Source organism: Chroicocephalus ridibundus, chromosome 3, assembly GCF_963924245.1.
Source record: "Chroicocephalus ridibundus chromosome 3, bChrRid1.1, whole genome shotgun sequence".
Taxonomy (NCBI): domain Eukaryota; kingdom Metazoa; phylum Chordata; class Aves; order Charadriiformes; family Laridae; genus Chroicocephalus; species Chroicocephalus ridibundus.
This window is the reverse complement of record NC_086286.1, coordinates 32,541,147-32,560,674: the sequence shown is the minus strand read 5'-3', so window position 1 is coordinate 32,560,674 and position 19,528 is coordinate 32,541,147. Positions and strand designations below refer to the sequence as shown.

General features: G+C 41.8%; 1 protein-coding gene across 6 annotated transcripts in view; it reads right to left on the bottom strand.

The window, feature by feature from the left end:
• TTC7A (tetratricopeptide repeat domain 7A) overlaps positions 1 to 19,528 on the bottom strand; it is a 188,847-nt gene that overhangs the window by 136,698 nt on the left and 32,621 nt on the right. For all 6 annotated transcript variants that reach the window (XR_010070258.1, XR_010070259.1, XR_010070260.1 and 3 more), the window contains 4 exons: positions 17,756 to 17,916; positions 17,256 to 17,319; positions 7,091 to 7,228; positions 6,587 to 6,670 (listed from right to left, as the gene is read on the bottom strand). Coding sequence is in view for 1 of the 6 variants with exons in the window: in XM_063328651.1 (XP_063184721.1) it covers positions 6,587 to 6,670; positions 7,091 to 7,228; positions 17,256 to 17,319; positions 17,756 to 17,916 (447 nt within the window). In the remaining 5 variants the exon portion in view is untranslated. The remainder of the gene's footprint in view (positions 1 to 6,586; positions 6,671 to 7,090; positions 7,229 to 17,255; positions 17,320 to 17,755; positions 17,917 to 19,528) is intronic.

Here is a 19,528-nt window from a genome sequence, read left to right as displayed (position 1 = left end):
TTTTCCACTGAATTTCTAGATGTCTGTGAATCCCTCAGCATGAACATTATTCCCCTAAGACACTTACTTCTCTCAACACAGCGACCAATTCTCTCTCTTTTCTTCTACCCTGTGCTTAGCAAATTAGAGCACTGCAGTTAAGCAGCTTCAAATATTCACTTTTAAAAGCACCTCTTAAATTCTAAGATTTAAAAGCATAAATTTGTCCTTGCTGATGTGACAAACACCCCACTTTACACCTTCTGTCAAGAAAAGAAGGTTAAGCCTGAAGGCAATTATATAGCCCACCTAGGTATTCTGCTTGACAGTCAGTTGAATCTTTGGAAATTTCCGGTTTTTGTACTATCTACAGCACACAGGCACACCCCTTTCTAATCTTTCTTGTGCACCAAAGGAAACCAAACTATTGAATATTCCCCAGATGGCTGACCTTTGTAACAAGATCTCTAACCAATGAATGTTCAATATTTTAACTTTCATTCCCCAGCAATGCTATTTAAGGAGCCATCCGAGGCCTCTGCTGCTCCCAAGGTTCCTGCCTGCAATGCAAAGAGAAATGTACTTTTTTTATGCCAGTTGCCTAGCAACCAGCCTAAGCTTTTGCAAGGAAACCAACAGAAGGAACAGCCTAAATCATAAAATTCGTCTGCTGTTGCTGCAGAATTATGTATCAAATATATTTATAACTTTCCTTCTAACCTTCTGGAAAGCTGCATGTTAGCAGTATAGGCAAGGCTGAGTCAAACTTGAAGCTCCTCGAAGCTGATAGAGACATCTGCTTTTGCTGCACTGTTTAAATAAGGGGAAGTATTCCCTTTTTTTGGGTGCAACACAGATATGAGCAGCTCAGACGTTAGCTTGTCATTATTTGGCTATGACCAGTATGTATCAACAACTTGCAAAGTGCGCCAAAAATCAGAGTTCATGTCTAAGACTGGTTTCAAAACCCTAAGACTGCTGCCAGCAGAAGCCCTGGGCAGGGCTGTGGTATCTCCAACTGCTGAGCAGCCAAGGGGAGAACAGTGACGGTGCAAGATTGGTTCTGGGAAGAGCTGGAGCCTACTCCCCTGGAAAAACAGCAGAATGACAGGTGCCAAGAAGGATGTGACTATTTCCCTTTGTATAACACCAGACACCTCCTGTTATTAAGAAAACCATTCAGGTAGACAAGCGTGACTCTTTCTTCCTCTTTGCCTTAAGGATGAACGAACACATGAAGGATAAGAGCAAAGAGGAGAATTCCGTGTAGTTAAAAGCAGCTTTATCTGCCTGGTTTTGCAAGGTGCCATGCTCAGTGCTTAAATCCCCCTCCTGCCAGCCTATCTTATCTATGTGGTAACATTGACCGTTGGCCCTAGGGCATCAGTACAGGCTAGCACAGGAGGATCAGCAATGATGCAGTTGTTTCTAAACTCATTCAGTTGCTGTCCTAAAGGCAAGCGCTGGGCTGATAGTGATCTATCAGCACTGGACAAGAAGGGCTGGACAGCTGTGTGCCAGGCTCATGGAACACAAGCATCAGCAGCTATCCCAGCACAAGGCCTGCTGAGTGCAGCCCTTGCCTCCAGGCAACTGCTTCCAGCTCCACTGGGCTCTCACAGAGGCTCTTCCCCACAGCCCCTTCAAACGCTCCTCAGCTCTTCCTTTTCACACATTTTGCTGCGCATCATCACCCAAATGACTATAAGGGGTGAGGGGTAAGAGCAGATTACCCTCTCCCAGCAGATGCTCCAGACTTCCCTCAGCTGGCCTGAGACCGCTCCTCTCAACAAACATATCCTAAAACTTTTCATTCACTAATCAAATGGTGTTGTGGTGGTTTTTTTAGGGCAGAAGCGCTAAATATGAGCATGAAAATGGTTTTATGCACTGCATACGCTAATAATAATAAACATAGACTGACCTCCCATGAATGACTCAATTAAGGTACCCAGCACTTTCAGCCTAAGTAGACTCAGTGTTCACAGAATAATTTCACAGCTATCCCTGAAGAATCCTCCCCCATTACCCTCAGAAAAATAGCACATTGTTGTCATTAATTACAAATCTTGACTCCTTGGTTGGTAGGTAGAAGAGAGGCATCAGTGTTGCCTCATGTTGTTTAAGGCGCATATTTTATCAGTTTAATCTTTCCCTTAAGCAGTATGACAGGTAAAAAAAGACAGTCATGATGCAGATTCAGAAGACTTTCTGAAGTACCGTCAGTTTAAGCTAGAGCCCAATCCCACGATCCACTTCTGAGTCTACTCCCAGGGAGCTCTAGTGACACTTTGGGACACCCTGGCTGGGTCCCGTGTGAGGCTGTTAAGTGTGTAAGGGGACAGAAATCTGAACAAGGGAACGTGTAACTGATCCAGCTGGTCCAAGGCCAAGGAAATGCTTGCAAGTGCACAGGGACCCTATTTCACATCCCGTGTGCTTGTAATACATCATCTAGACACTATGACAATTTTACCTCCAGCTTCAGATACGTCAGCAGAGCTGCCCTAGTCTGCAGGGGTGCTGTGTGCTGGTAATCTCCACAACCTCCTGTGGAAACTGTTTAGATGAAAAGCAGCAGCAGAGAACAAGTCTACCCCAAACAGCTGTCTGTCTCTTCCCTACCATGAAGATTATGAAGTCTTCTCTGCTCTGTAAATAAGAGTTTGGTCCTTTCTTCCCCCATTCTGCTGAATATGGGTCACTACTTTTTCAAAATCTTGAGACAAGCAGATGCAACCTACTGCACTTGTTTTACTCTGGCAGCAGGACAGTGGCTTATCTCATTGCCTGAGGACTCTGCCAGATGGCATTCGGCTATCATACCACTCGTCCCTCAGACTCCAGCCTGTCTATGCATGGCAGCAGAGCCAGGGAGCTGCTATGCACACTCAGCTTCTGGCTGTCGTATTACCAGATTGTGAAGGTTATTACCAGCAGAAGCAACTTAAAGCAGCTGTGAAGGGTTCAGCATTCAGTTTTCCAGCACCAGTTCAGAAGAACAGGCGTGCTGCATTAGATTGATTTAAACCTTTCTCTTGCCTATCCAGAACTGCACTTGGTGACGCCTACAGCTGGCATGTCTTTGCCATTGTCTAGGCTTTCCCAATATTTCATCTAAAGTTGCCTACAAAAGTCTTTTGAATTTCACAGTGGATTTTAATCATTTAAACAAACATGCTTCTTTTGTTCAGAAAATATACAGCTCAGTATACATGCATTCCCAAGAATGGGTTAAAAAACAACCAGGCCACGCCATCTTGCTCATTATGCAAGTTGTTGAGAAGCACAGGAAAGTGAAATTGCTGTCACGCCATTATTTCCACCGCTTAAGTGAATAGAAGACAGACAGGAAGGTTATGTTTCTCTGAGCTTTTTCATTCACTGTTTTATGAAGCCCTAAGGCCTCACTTGCTCTCCAAGAACTTACTGAAATGATGTGTCTATTCTTGTTAAGACACATGCTTTTTAAAGTAACGTGTAAACGCAAACATACATACAGTAAGGAGCCTAGGTGGCTGGCCTGACATTCAGACTGATCACTTGTGAAAAATGACAGTCACCATTTGGCAATTTTTTAGCTGGCAGAGGAAGAAAATAGTTTGAAGTTCAACTTGATTGACTTAACCTGAAGAAGATGAATATGCAAAATAAAAGTAACACTAGTCAAATGCAGTGTAGAACAGAGGGCAAGATCGGATTTTACAGCACTTTTGAGAAGTCAGAGTTTGCAAATCCTAAAAATGCATTTAAAAAAAAAAAAAAAAAGAAGAGAGACCAAAGTTTCTAGCATTTACAGGTTGATAAAACTGTTCCTGTCGTACCCAGGATTTATGGGTGTGATTTGCTGTACTGCAGAACAAGTAACACTGCAGGATGTGAGATTTCATTACCAAGAAATGAGATCAGGAATTGGCTGTGACTGAGACAGGTAAAAACAGATCTTTTGCCTACAAAAACTCAAGTGCATTCTGCAGTCTAGACAGACCACGCTGTTTTCTCACCAGTTCTTTCCGCTACACCGGAGCACTTACTTTTAAATGAACTCTGTCCTGCTATCAAGCTGTGAAGCAGTATAAAAATGTATGCCACATCTCCCATTAGCAAGATGACGCATTGCAGAGTATACAACAGGAATCCTCAGGGAATACTTTGGGATTAGAAGTGAAACACTGCACAGATGGGATTGTTGGGTAAGGGAATTCCCTCTGCCCTATATAGGGCTCAGAACATTTAGAGCTTTTACATCAATAGGCAAGATCAAGCCATTTTACCTTGTAAATATTTAAAGTACAGGCAAAAAGACATGACGTACTTGAAAATCTGAAGAGAGAGGACAGTTATAGACACAGATACTTGTGTTGCTATTTTTTTCTTTTAAGTACTAAATATTCAGTAACTTGTAGGGAAGCTGAAGAGGTACACAAACATATAAGGAGAAGGACAGTGTTCTCATGCAAATTGTTAGAAGCTAAAGATCAGGTCCTATTTCTTGCCTCCATACTAACCTAAGATTGAATGACAGTTACTCTTTGGATACACTCACTCTCAACAATCAACAGTTAAAATCTAGATTCGCTCTCTGGAAGATTACTAGAGTGACAGCATTGTCTGCTGTTGAAAAACAGGTTACACAACCTATAACGTCAATAAAGCTCCCAGACAAGTCCTGTGAGCGTTAATGGGAAGATACTGTGCCTTTCCATCATAACCTATCTAGTCATTGTCCTCAGTATCAAGAGAACAGTTATCCAGAGGATTTGCAAAGGCACAGAGGGCAGACACATGCTAACTCCAGTTGAATGCCAAGGGGAGCTGGATCTGACCTGTAAACTCCCCACCTGACATAGGCCAGTGCAAGGTATTAGCACCACAGCACCAAGCTCATTGTTCAAGCATTCCACTGGTAGCTTCGGGTTTCCCTATACATGATTGAGTCTAACCATCATTTTCATACTTGGAATTGGATTTTGAAATGCTTGTACGGAACTCATAGTAATCTGTGAGCCTCTTTCTCACTAAACATCTCCCTTCAGCTCTGCGCTGATCTAATAGGCTTTGTCAAAGTGTTCATGTCTCCTTTTGATTATAAAACATCTAGCTGATTTATGAGAGAACTGTGGAGTCACAGAACAGAGCCAGAGCTTGCAAGGTCACACCAAGTACACCCCTGGTGCCTCACAGTGGGTGTCACTGCTGACCGATGTTTGCCTAGGGTGTTCCACAGATCTCCAGTGTCATAGGCTACACACAGCCTCCACAGGCAATCTTTTTCCAGTGTCCCACTATCATTTTTTTGCCTCTTAATAGGAAACACGAACTTGTGTTTTTGCAACTGGAAGCCATCACGTCTTATCCTAGCCACCATAGACAAAATTAACCTCTTCTAAGAGCTCTTGAAGACTTGTTTCTCTCTTGGACTTTTTTCTCCGCTTTAAAGGTAAAAAAATTTCAATTCTTTCAATCTTTCCACAGTCCTGCTTACTATACCCTTAGCCATCCTCAATGCTTTTTATTAGGCTTTCTCTTGTTGGTCTTCCATTTTCTCAAAGTGTAACACATAACAACAGACAGACTTCCAAGATAAGGCTTTACCTATACTCATAGAAGTGAAGGAATCCCTTCAAGACATCTTCCAAGCTTTGCTTATACAGCACGAGATGACAACTTCTTTCTAAAAGCATGCCACTGTATATTCATCTCCAATTTCCACTCCAAAGCCACTGTTTCTAAGTCAGCTTATAGCCATAAAAAAAACAGTAGTAAGTTATCATTTAGCAGGTGACTGCTAGTTGGTGGTCTCTGCGCAGCTCTACATGGATTCCCTTACACTTCATGGGCACGGAATACTACCACACAGCATTAATTTGCTCACATCTCCTGAAAGCGTAGATGGGGACCCCAAGAATGAACAGGCTAAATTTTGTACCATCCACATTTCCTGCAGGAAATCCACTCATTTAAGACTAACAAAGAAAAGGGCATGCTGCCTTCGTCTACCTTTTGCAACCGAACTTCAGTTATCTCAGTGGTTAACTGGTAACTCTGACAAATACTGTACTAGTTTAAAAAAAACCCACATGCCCATGCCAACATTCACACACCATTTCTTTTTCTACAGTATCTTTTGCACCAAGCACTTCAAAAATATTAATCCTTGCAAGCTCTCTATGAAAAAGCATTAACATTTCCTTGATCAGATACAGAAACCACAGCTTAAAGAGAGGTTAAGTCAACTGCCCACAGAGTGAGTTGATGACAGTTTTAGAGATCAGTATCTTTCTTATGCTAAGCACATTTATGTCGAACCTGCAGAGAATGGACAGCTGTATAATGCTTTTCAACCCACAGCTATGCACAAAATCCATTTTCTCCTTGATAAGGAGAAGAAAACACCACATGGAAAGAACAATACTCAATACCAAATGCACATACCTGATCACAAAGTGCAATCAGAGTCTAAAAGGAGAGCACCGTCCTTCCACGTAGCTGTGTGATAGCACCTACCCCCACAAAATACAGGACTCCGCACGTTCACACAAGTAAGCTAGATACACTCTGCCAGAGGAAAACGTGCCCTTTCCAAGTCCTTTGCTTTGAACCTTACCTTTCCACAAGCCACCATGGACAGGGCAAGCTGGTACCAGACGTGAAATTCATCAAACGCAAACTTCATGGCTCTCTCCAAGCACTGAGAAATAAATGTTGGGAGAAACGTCAGACTTTTTTTTTTTTTTTTTTTTACTATCTTATCTCTTTTGTCAAGACTACTGCTTGGCTCAATAATCACATCAGGGAAAAAAATCTATTGTGGCCCAGGTGATTTTTCCTTTTTTCAATGACATCATTTTCTTCTCAGTTAACTGGCCTTGCTAACACACACCATCACTTCAAACAAGAGCTACTTTGCTCAAGTGCGTACAGACAAATTATTTTAATGTCTCAAACGTTCTGTGTGCATTTCTGGCTTATGCTGCCATAGGTCTGTAGCTGTTTCTACTAACTGTCAACTAGCATGCTTCACTTTCACCTTTCCCAACAAGTTACTGCAAAGAGGGGCTCTGCTTGCACGTTTCAAGTGGAAATTTCGGCAGAAGCCAAGAAGAGGTACCTCAGAAAGCATGACATACTGCCCTCTTCTGCCCAGTGTGATGCTGAGGAGGTCATAGACTGCAAAAGCATCCCGGAGGCTGACAGCTCGGTCATCCTGCTGGTCTGGGGCTCGGCTGATGACTGCGTCCCGGTTTGCCTGGGCACAAGACACAAATGAAACATCAGACCCCAAAAGAGGAAGAGAGAATTGACTCCTCCATTGGAAGTTCCGCTCATCATCCACAGCATTTTGTTTAAAATCATCTTGAGATATTTTTTTAACTCATCCAAACATAAGGAAAGTGTTTCCATTCAGAGTTATTTTTTATCCATATGAAGCACACTCAAGAAGATAGCTGTACATACAGAAAGTGCTTGGAATACCTCATCTGAATTTGTTTCACAGAATTAGAGCATTAGGAAACAGACCTACCAGATCCCATTTCCTCGATAATTAGAAATTCAAGGCCGTCCTTAAACCACATTCCTCATTACTTCAATTGCCTGCAACTGTGGTAACTGCTTTCATGGTTGATATTTTGTCTTCTGTGTCTGCACTTGATGTCTTCCCAATAGCATGTGGTTTTGTTCCTCTTTTCTGCTACTCACTTTTTATTTTTTAATTTGAGCAAGTTGCCTTAGTAATCAGATTTGCCTGTCATCAATTTAATGCAGTTAGAAGTCTGGGCCACGCAATACCAAATGATTTTTTAAATAAAGATGTTGTAAGTGTTAATTTTGCATAATCTATCAGTGCATTGCTCAGCCCAGATCAGAAAGAAACGTTAATTTTGACAGAAAATGATCAGTCTAGCAATTTGAGAGGATGTTCCAAAATACCATATGGCATAGACTCAGATTCACCTCAGGATTCCAGCCTCTCCGCTTTCGGAGCACAAAGAGGGAAATTTCAAACCCAGAGTTAATGGAAAAGAACCTCTGATTTCCAGATGCAGAGGACTTCCCCCAGACTGCCTGAGCTCGGAGAGGGGCAGTGCTGGATGCCACTGAGCACTAGCACTAACTGATAGCACGGATACGCTGCCCTGGGCCCCTCAGCTGAAAGGGGTGCAACATCAGACATCCAGGTCTAGACATCTAAAAGACCAGAAAAATTAGAAGATTGACAGCAGTTTCACCTGGAGCAAAGACAAACAAAATGTTCCCTCCCTGAAGCAGGAAGGTTATGAGATTTATTTTATAATACTTACTACTATAATCTTACATCTATTTCTTTCTAATTGCAGGGAGATTTTTTTTTTCCTAAAAAGGTTAAACATGGGAATTAAGTGTAATAAAAATTTCCAGAATATGCAGCCCTTAAAGCCCACGCATATTTCATCATGATTAAGCTGCAGCTGTTTCATCATGATGTTATCTGTGTAATGCCCCAGTTCCAAGCACTCTTCATCACAGCCTCCAGCCGAGACAGCAAACACAATTACTGACAACTAACACAATCACAACCAAAAGCCAAATGGCGACTGCAGTTAAAGGCAAACTGACAGGTCAGGCCCAGCCTAGTGTGTGCACAAATAAACTTAACAGCGACTCCCGTAGCCACAAAAGTATTTTTCTTTTCCATGTTACTGCGAAAGACACAATTTGTGATTTAAAAAAGTAGTTCAGAACAATAGGTGGCATGAGAGAACAAAACCAACTTCAAAGAGAAAAACCTGCAACCAGAGTACGGAAGCAGAGCTCGTCTATCTTTATTAGCAGAACTAAACAAATAAGAATAAAAAAAAATACGGATGATTAAGCTCTATTTCAGCTTAACTGAAGACTGTTACTTTAAAAGGAAAAAAGAAGCTAAAGTAAAGGTATATACAGAACAATTCTGAGATTGCTACTTCAGAGAGTTAAAGATGAAGCATACACAGAATGATCCTTATTGCCGAGTGAATCCTCCTACGTATATACAATAGCATTAACAATTTTTTCTGCACTGGTTACATTGTTACAACAATTGTTTGTAGAAAATAGCTACTGAGCTAGCTCCCCCATGCTCTGTAATCTCATCATCAACCTCCCATTAGAGTCAGCTGTAGCCTGATGCTTTTTTGGGTATCCATCTAGTATCAAACAATGATTTTTAAGTTGATGCATTAGCACAGACAGAGAATTAGTACTGGTGAATGCCCATTAACATCTGCTAACAGATCTTGGTACTAGAGGCAAGAACATGCCCAAATCCTGCAATAAGCAGGAATATGAGACATATTACAAGGATGTAACATTCTAAAATTGCAGTCATACTGAACATATTGTACTTTACCTAAGAAGACAGCAGTTAAAAACACCATATGCATAGGCATGACTAATATTCTTTCCAAGAAGGTCATAAACCTGTTTATTTTGTTCAAGCTTTCAAACCTCAAAGCCATAGAAGGTCTCTGCAATCTATGACTCTCTTTCCTTGCATGCATAAAAGTTGCCACTGAGCAAATTCATGGCCACTTCTATCCCAACATTTTTTTAATACTGAACCTATTTCCAATTGCTAATTCCAGCTGCTCAAAAAAAAATCAAGATGTCCCTGCATCATCACAGAGATATATATATTTAAAAAAACTAACCCAAAGGTGCAAACCTCATAACAAACTGACTGAACAGTAGTAAGAACATGGAGTGTGTCTAACACAATAACCTAAATCATCATCCCAAGGCTCAAGGTATCATTTACTACTGCAGTGTTACATACAGGAGGGCGGAGAAGGGAATGTGAATCACCGTTTCTTGAAACCCACTCAGGGAAATAGGCATGTTTCTGTGGCCTGCCTCTCACCTTTGCTTATGTTTTTGTAAACTTCTGTTTGGCGGTGAGAAAACCTGACAGTCACTGGTTAAGCACAGGTACAAAATAGTTGCAGCATCACTGCAATACGGCATACACCAATTCTGTTGGACGGGTAATTTTACTTACTGAAACATACAGAGAGAGATATTTCATTTTGCATGTGAGAACGCATCAGTTCTAAGCCATTTACACCAATATTTTTCCAGTACCTGTGTTTCTCTTGTTTCAGACCACTAATTTTCCTGAACACAAATGCAAAAATGGTTATTTGTAGAACACTGATCTCCAAACAGCGCATCGATAACACAAGCAGCAATTCCCAATTTGTCCTACTGCATTACTTCCTCCTCCTCCAGTAAAAGCAGCAGTAAAACACAGCTACAAATACATTTTCAACACCCCCAGCATGAGTCTTCCCTTTAAGCTGTTCCCATTGTCACACAGACATGCCTCACAGCACACAAGCGAGATGGAGAGAGATGGTGAGTCACATTATTAAAAGAAGAGAACCTCTGTTCAGGGCTGTTGCGTGGGATGGAGAAGGTCACTAATGCTACCAACACGAGTTTCGCCATTGGGAGTTGGTGCAACTTGCACTATACAGAGCAAAAATATACAGTCAATGCCCCTTAATTTGAGGTACTCCTAGGTAATGGAGCAACCCAGAGATGCATTAGACACAATTAGCTGTGCACGTAGGTGGCTGAGACATGACACCAATCCTATTTTGGGAGATAAGACACATCCTGTAGTCAGCCCAGACCGAGCAGCACACAGGATAGCGAGCACCTTCATCCCTCCCTTTCCACAGCCCAGGGACACAGGCCACCTGCAGGCCACACACATCCAAAAGGCTCCAGCACAGGCTGGTACCCCCAAGTCGATCCAGTGCTCAGCCATGCTGATGTCTCTGTATCATCCTCGAAGCCCAACTCAGGTGTTCACCCTGACCGGGGCACAGAATCAGCTGGGGGCTCAGCAGCGCTTTTTAGGTCCAGCTCCAAACCACAGCAATATAACAGGATGGGACTTTCAGACCCTTGCTGGCTCTGACAGCAGGGAGGAGATCTCTCTTTCTGCGGATCTGCAATTTAACTAACAACCCTGCTGAGCTACAGACAGCTTGTGCCTTCCTATCCACATATACAATATACTTACCTGCAAACTCGATAAGCCACCTATACACGGAGGATGTGCTGTACACCAATGACCCTGATAATTACAGTTTATTCATGGCATGTTTATTATATGTAGAAAGGAAGAGAGCCACAGCAAATCCAAACAGCCATCACTTGAGCAGTTATTACACACACGGTTACGCTGCAGAAAATAAAATTTTACCACAGTACAAAGATGTGCTTCTTAATAAACCATCACACAATCATATGAATTACAATAGTGCGTATTTCACGTAGCAGCCCCTTCTCACAGCAATTAGCTATGAAGTATCCTTTAATTGCTGACTTTGAAACATGGCTCCCCCTGCCTTTTTTTTTTCCAAAGAAGAAAAAGAAACCAATTAAAATCTTTAATGAGTGCCTGCTGCCTGCCCCCTAATTCCTGGGCATTCTAATGTTCAACTTGTGTCTTTTCATAATAGACATAATTGCCAGATCCACTGCAACCCATCTATACAGAACGGCAGCATGTTTTACACAGTGTACTGTAATAATGTAATTGGTGTGATTCAATACTAGCATTAAGAGAGAAAAACAAATGCCATGTGTGTAAGATTGACAACAAGCCTTTGAAATCATGCAATTGATGCCTCTGCTGCTAAAAGCTGGGAAATATTTAGCCCATGTCCTTTGGATCTCCATTCTGGCTGTTTCGCCGGTACTGCCAACAAAATGAATGAATTCTTCGCAACGGCAAGGATCCATTCACATGGAAGAGGCTACTGACTTTTCACCTAAGTTACTGATGATCTCTACACAGCACTTGAAGGTTCCCCTCACTAACATATACAACAAAAATATTCAGGGTTGACTGCAAAGCTGCCGTGAAAATGGGAAACAGCTGTAACAGGGAGGAAACACTCTACTCCAGCCACTCCCAAAACTGCTCTTAGAGGGATACCACAGCTTGCTCCGCTTCAGACCAGAAGCACAGTGAATGAAAACGTACTGCCTTGTGAACTGTGTGGCAATTTCTGGTAGGCAACAGATCACAAGTTACTGGTACCCCATTCAGATGTCTCAGCAAAATAGCCCATTATTATTGGTTATCAAGTATGTCCATATAGATATAACATTATCTCTCACCAGACATACTTTAATGTCTTGTACTGCAGCAGAACTAATTCTGGAAACATCATTGAAAGCCAGACATACCCCCCAGCCAGCCCAACAACCCTACACAAAAGAAAGAGAGCAAGAAAGTAATGAAGTTTCTTTATGGATACTGTCCTGGGTAACAAGTCATATATTTACTATAAGTAATCTATATTTAGAAAGCTATGTTCCAAGAATTTGCATCCTCTTTGTAAGTTCGGAAACAAGACTCCACACTGCAAAGCAGAAGAAAAAAAGCTCTCTATCCTGTCTCCAGCACCTCACATTAGAACTACTTAGTCAAGAAGCACTTAACAGAGGTGGTGTATTTCCCATCCTGCAATCTGCCTTCGCAGGTCCCAAACATATAGCTTTGCCTTGTGGACCAGTTAAAGAGACAGTTGGGCTTGCTATTGTAAGTGCACAACTGCGATTTGGCAAGAGCCAACAGAGCAGGCAGTCCTGTCCCCAGTTGTCCCTTTCAGCTGCCGTGGTCCAATAGCCCTCAGGAGAATACTCATGATGGTCATCCAGCTGTTATATCATCACTGGGCATGGTGTTGCTCAAAAAAAAGAAAATCCTACAAAAGCAACGAGATTGTTCTCCTTCGCCAACCCATTTGTTGGACAGCATTATTTTATTAAGCTAGGAACTGTAGAGTTAACAGGTTTTAATTATTTCTGTGCTTAAAAATACATGGGTTTAATCTTATTCTGTTAAAGGCATGCTCACAGCCATGAGTTTGCTCTCACCAGTAAAAAGAACAGGACAAGTCCCAGTATCTTACTTCCCCCCTCACCATCTGTTCTGTGCTCTCAGGCTCTCCAAGGTCAAATCGCCTTTAGGGATTCAAATCGGAGATAAGATGGGGATGACATTTCTAATCTTTGTTACACAGGCACAGAATTTATTAGTTTTGGATACAAGGAGCTTCATTTGCAGTATGAGGGAAGTGAACATGGAGCCAGAAAAAATAATCCGTGTTACCTGGTATGTTTGGTGGACCGCACCACCCAGAATCTCCAATTGTAAGAGCCAGAATTGCCAAGGGCTGAATAAAGGGATTTTAGACTGTATGTTGGATCTCAGATTCAAGAAGGCAAAGTTTCTAAGTGCAAACAAAGAACTTTTTCTCTTTTTTTAAACCTCAAAAGTAAACACAAAGTAATAGAAAGTGTTCCATTCCTGGCTCTGAGGAACTTCTGGCTGACTTTAAGGGGCAGTGCAGTCAACTCAGGATATTCCTGAGAATGGTTATTAAAATAAACAAAACTGTGGCTAAGGGTTAGTCCTGCCAAACCTCCTTTGCCTACGCCCCACAGCACAAAGCACCAGAGTCCCTGATGGCAGAAGCAGTGCCATTCCCACTGGTAGCACGATGCAGAGAAACCACACCACAGCAAGTCACCATATGCACTTGGTTCTCCCCACAAACACAGCACACTGGTTTTGATGGGTTAAATGCAATAAGAAAGAGGACTAGTGGTTTAAAAATAGGCCAGTCCATTTTTTCCAACATGTGATAGGAACACATCATTCTACCACAGCCTGAGCTTGTAAAGGCTGTCACCAGCTGGCCTTCTCCTTGGTCTGAAGGAGAGCATTTTCCTCCTCTCAGAAACGCAGCCCATCCATACCATAGCTCGGGCTGTGCATAAGGAATGAGAATTTAGCCAGCAGGCCACAACCCCCCCTAAAGACCGCCCTGACTGTGGTAATCTTCAGGCTGCCTGATTTGTTTCACTAGATTCCTTTATGAGAACTCTACAGCCAACCACCGTGACTAAATAACAGCTGGCACAGAGGAGAAGCACTTGCCAAACTCAACAACCCAAATGCTTTTCATTGTTTACTGAGATGCCTTAGCCTATGAAAATAGGTTTCCATTTTCAACAGGACAGAAAGAACACAGGAGGCAACTCAAGAGGCTGCCATGAAGAAAGAAGCCCCAAGCTTTCACTGTAAGTGTTAGTATACTCAAAGAAGCATGTTCGAAGCTATAGAAGGGGCTACCGTGTTATTTGGCCTTCTGAAAAACTTGGGCTCAGAGTGAGTGAAATACTAAAGCAACCTTTAATTGCCCTGTTAGAAGATACTCTCGTTTCATCCCACCAGAACATGCAAAGTGGCTCCCTTCCAATGCAAGATAAAGGGATAAAACAAAAGCTGGGGCAGCATCACAAGCCAGAACCCAGCATCACTAAGAGCCAGACGCATGCTGGAATGCAGGATCTGGCTCACAACATCTTAAAGGCAATTTCTTTTCTTCCTTTTCCCCTTATGGGAACAGTTCTTTTAACACCTGTAACATCTTCTGTGGAGTTGCACAGATCCTGGTGAAGTAGATGTTAGCTTCACCTTAGGAAGGGAAGACAAACAGAAAAACAGAGTGAATTTCAGCAGCAAACTACCTAGCACTGATCTACTCCCTCCCTGTATGGCTCAGAGGGGAAAAAAAAGGTGTTCCAGATGTATATTTCCTGAAAGAGCTACCATGTCTCCTAATAATGAAATTTATCACATATTTACTTTGAGGTTCTCCAATGATTTACGCTGCTCCCCAGTACATCTTTGCTCTGTCTCCCCTCCACGTGCTGATAATTCTTCTGCCCCTCCTCTCCCCAGTTTTGTCCCCCTTGAGCTCCTTTTGGAGTGGCAAGAGTCAGAAATGGCTGTAGAGCAGCTGTTTGGCTTTACAGTCCTGCAAGAGAGTTATAATGGCATGGGCGCTCTTTTGTCTCCTTAAAAATCAGACAGGAAAAGTACCTTTCTGGTGAATTTTGCTCTGGCAAAGCAATCAAAGTGTCAGAGAGCCTGGAGAGCTCCCAGTAAGCCAACATAATTGTAGACTTCTGTTTCATTTTAAGGGGTTCAAAATTGTAAATACTGAAAGAACGCCTAATCCAGCCAAAAATCCAGGAACACCAACTACGATGCCTACTGGCCTACAGAAACATACCATTATTGCTTGCCACTAACACTCTCTCCAGGAAGGAAAATATGTTTTATTCAGTTGTTAACATTATATCATTACAGAGACCTCAACCGGAAGTCTGCTTCTCGTTAAATCATTTTCCATGAGCTTCAGCAAGTTTCAAAAAACAAAACAAAAAACTTCAAACAAACAACAAACCTGTACATGAGAAAACTCACTAGCCTACAACAAAACTGTCATGGAAAAAGATGTCTCATGCCATAAATTAAACAAACCTTCCCCTTCTTAGTACCATAACAGTAAAACTACAGGAAAACATTTATGAATTGCAAACGTGTAAGAATCAGATTGCTCCCTCTGTTCCTCCACTTAGGAATCACATTCCTGTAGTTCCTAAGCGTATCTCGAGATACAGCTATATTTCTATAGACTTGTCCTGTATTTTTGTTAAAACAACAAACTCGTGGCAAGCCTATTGCTAATGCAAGAGGAAAGCTCGGATGTTCCATTTCCCAAAAAATGGAAAGACAGTTATGGTTCCTGCAGTGCTCTGCTACAGGATCTTTGATTGAGTACTTTATATGCAGCAGATCAAAATGCCTCACATCTACCTCTAGAACATTCCTATATATAGAAGACAGCACTTAGCAAACACAAGCTTATTTATTTAGCCTTGAAGTCAGCACAGCAGCCCAGTTCCTATCAGTTGCATTTTCACACTGCTTTATCCATAACTTAGTTACAGGACCACTTTGCCATTTTACGCACCATTGTATAAAACAGGGACAACTTTCCTCCACCTCAGCAGAACAAGATTATAGAGTTCAAGATCCCACAAGGCCTTTCTGACTGCAAGACCAGACCCAGAAAAGGCTGGAGCAGCCAGTACTGTTGCTGATCCAAACCCGTGATCCTCCTCCCACTTGAATCAGCCCTGACAAGCCATGCTGACAGGAGTTCTTCTGATTTTAATAGAAGTGCATGTGGTGTTCTACAAGCCCTCACTCCTGAGGTCTCCACTTCCAATTACAAAAAGCCCTTCTAACTGCAGAAAAGCCCTTGAAAATACAAAGTAGATATACCGTAGAAGCTTCACCTAGAAACCACTAAAAAGCACCAACTATAGTAACAATCAGATGTACGTGATTTTTAAGTCTATTTAATATTTTGGGGTGGTTCCGCCTCTTCAATTTTCCCCCAAATTTTAAAAGCAAACAATATTAAATTGCCATGTTCTGAAGAACTTAGCAGGAAAGGGGAAGGATTTGAGCCAGAAGAACCAGACAAACTGAAGGAAGCAAAAAACAACACAAAACAAAGTTTCCACAGTATCTCTTTTCAACTTGTCTGAAAGCTGTTTAGAAGTTTCTAAGAGGGTCATTGATGCTCCAAGGTTTTCAAACCTCGCTTTGAGCTACAAGTGACCACCCAGTATTTAAAGCAAAGTAACTTTCCGTACACGTTTTCAGAAAACATTCCTTACACACTTTCTGTATGTTTGCATCTTCTCAGAACGTGAAAAGGATCACACGTTACTGTGCAGTTCTCCATGGAGTGGTTTTTCTCCACCTTTTCCCCTTCCTCTTAAAGGGATTCTTTTAAAGCAACTGATGTTATAAGTAGAAGAAATGCAATTATTTTACTAGTTCATTATGGATGTTTCTACATGTGACAAAACTCCCTGTATCATCAGCATCAGAAACTGCCAAAGATCACTCAAGACTGAAACAGCTAAAATATTATCCCTGCAGAGTAAGGAATGTAAGCAGAATATTGTATCCCGCAAATGTACCTGCAAACAGCGGGTACCACCACCATGCCTGGATTTAGGTAGGGCTCCCTTCCTCTCATTCTTGATCCATAAATCCCCACAGATGTTTTGAGTGGAAACATCAGTCTACGAACAATGTATCTGAATGTCAGAACCTGCATGCAGCTATGGCGACTGCAGTCACTTCCTCTTCTTGACAATTCCCAAAACCCTTCACTGACATTCCATTTAATAAAAGTGGTCTTACTAGCAAAGGAATAAATAGTATTTCCTGTTCAACAGCTGAATCTTTGCTTCTGTTTATCTAGGGAAGATTCTGTAAACAAAACCAACCAGAATACTTGACGTAGACACGCTAGATATTCCTTTGTGCTATTAGTATTACAAACTCATTTTTGGCTTACCATGGATTCACTGATTAAGAGGAGAAGAAGAGCCTCTTCTACGTTGTCTTGAGGGCAGTATGCACTGAAAGACAGAACACATTTTTCTGAGGAAGGTCAAGAATTATCCTGTCAGCCTCTTTCTCATTTCACAAGAGGAGCAGTAACTTGAAACACCTCATGCATAATTCATTTGCTAGGCAATACCTTCTTTTGCAGGTTCTCATAATTAAAAGCTCTGCAATATATCCTAGATGAGCTATACTGAACCATAAATAGACTATTTCCCTTTCATAGCAAAGATAGCTATTTGGTTGATTTTCTTCCTTCCTGGGGGGAAAAAAAAAATTAAACACTCAAGGTTTAATGCTTTATTTTTCCAGCAGGCCTTTTGATAGGAAGTTAAAAACAAGAACACACAAAACTACTACATGAATCAGTGACATAATTAGCAGCACCAAAGAGTGTTCAAACACTCTCCTTCCTCCTGCCAATAAAGTGAAATAAAAAAGAACGCTTACTTCTCTTCTGTGTACAGCTCAGGCCTCCGACAAAGAAGATTGCTAACATAAGACTGATCTTCCTTGTTCATGAACTCAGGAAGCGGATCAGATAAAGGGCTCCAGTAACAGTCTTCACTGAGGGAATGGAGAAGTACTTGGGCTAGCTGCTTGGCTGCAGTCTAGAGAGGAGTGAACAGTACGGAAAGAGACACATCAGTGAAGCCTTCTCCTGCACAAAGATTCACCCCTCCCCATGTTCCACTTTAAGAAGGAGATGGACCAACAACATGACAGTACCATTCTTCAGAAAGCTAGAGTAGCTAAAACAGCTGCTAAAAGTCTACAGCAGTGGCAGTTCCTTCCCCTCTCTGAAAAGGCCAGCCTTCTGCATTTACATGGTCTTGGTGCAATGCTGTAGGAAAAAAAGTATCAAAAAGGCCTGACAGAAAGGGATGCTTTGATGAATGAAGACAACCAATTGCCACACGAACCACTGAGACAAGCTCACAAATGTAACTATACTGGAGTATGATGGCACTCCACTGCATTCTCAGCCTCAGAATTTTGTATGCAAGTCTCAGCCCAGAGGCTACTTTTGTATTAGGTTTAAAAGATCAACCCTTTATCTGTTAGTATTGCTCTTCCTGCAGCCTTTTATAGCTTCATCTCGGTACTGCTTCTCTCTCTTTGTTGCAATAATGGACGGCGTAGAGAAGACAGTTAAGAACTTTACATTGAGACAGCAACCACATGCACTTTTTTGACCAGCGAGTGGCCAAGGATCCTTGAATAAATGCTTTCTCAGTTCATAAGCATAGCTGGCAAGCAGGACCTAAAAGGGCGCAAGTTAACTTGACTTTGAAAAACTATCTTTGGCATTTCTCCTTGTCCCCCACCCAACAAATCTCTAAATTTTTGCATTGTAAATAGATGAACACGCAAACAAGCACAGAGACATCAAAACGGGTGGTATCTTCTGTGAACTCTAAGCAGCAGAGCACTCTAAGCTCTAAAGTAAACACTGCACAGAACAGCAGTAGCCTGAGACTTCATCCCGTCTGTCGAAATACTTGTAAATAGTATTTTGGAACTTCTCTGACTACTGCATATAAATTTTACATGCAATTAACACTTTGAGATCCATTACGAAGCCACTGAGAGTCATTTTCTTTTAAATACCACGATAGGTATGATTGATAAACTGAAGCGTTACTCCACTCAAGGTATGACATCTATAGGACCAAATAAATTATACTGAGGTTAAAGTTCCTATTATCAAGTTCAGAAAAATAACTTGTTTTGATGTAAGGTTCTTTATTTTCATCCACCTCGGTGCACGTGAATTAATTGAAGTAGTCTAAAATGCAACCACAGCAGTGTGTGCTGTTCCTTGAACACCAGAAAGGGAGGTTTCATAGATGTACCTGGCAAATGGCAAAGTGATCTGAATGTGTGGTGGTGCCTCAAGGAAATATTGTCACATGGAACTCCCTGGAAACCCCAAGACCTTCCACGCGCTCTTACTGACAAGTTACAGAAAGCCTTCTGTTTCTAACTAGGTTTTTCTATGCTTTTTATAGCAAGTAACCACAAGCAAAATGGCCTAGGGCCCTGCGACATTAGCCAGTATCATTTTATCATCTCAGTGTGTAATTATTTAGTCAGTTTTACCCTGAGGAGCCAACTCTCCTATATTTTTTCCTACAGTCTTAGAGGGGAGGGAAAAATAATATGCCAGCAACAAAAAGATCTCTACTGGTTCATACAGAAGTAGGAGTACAGTTTGTGATA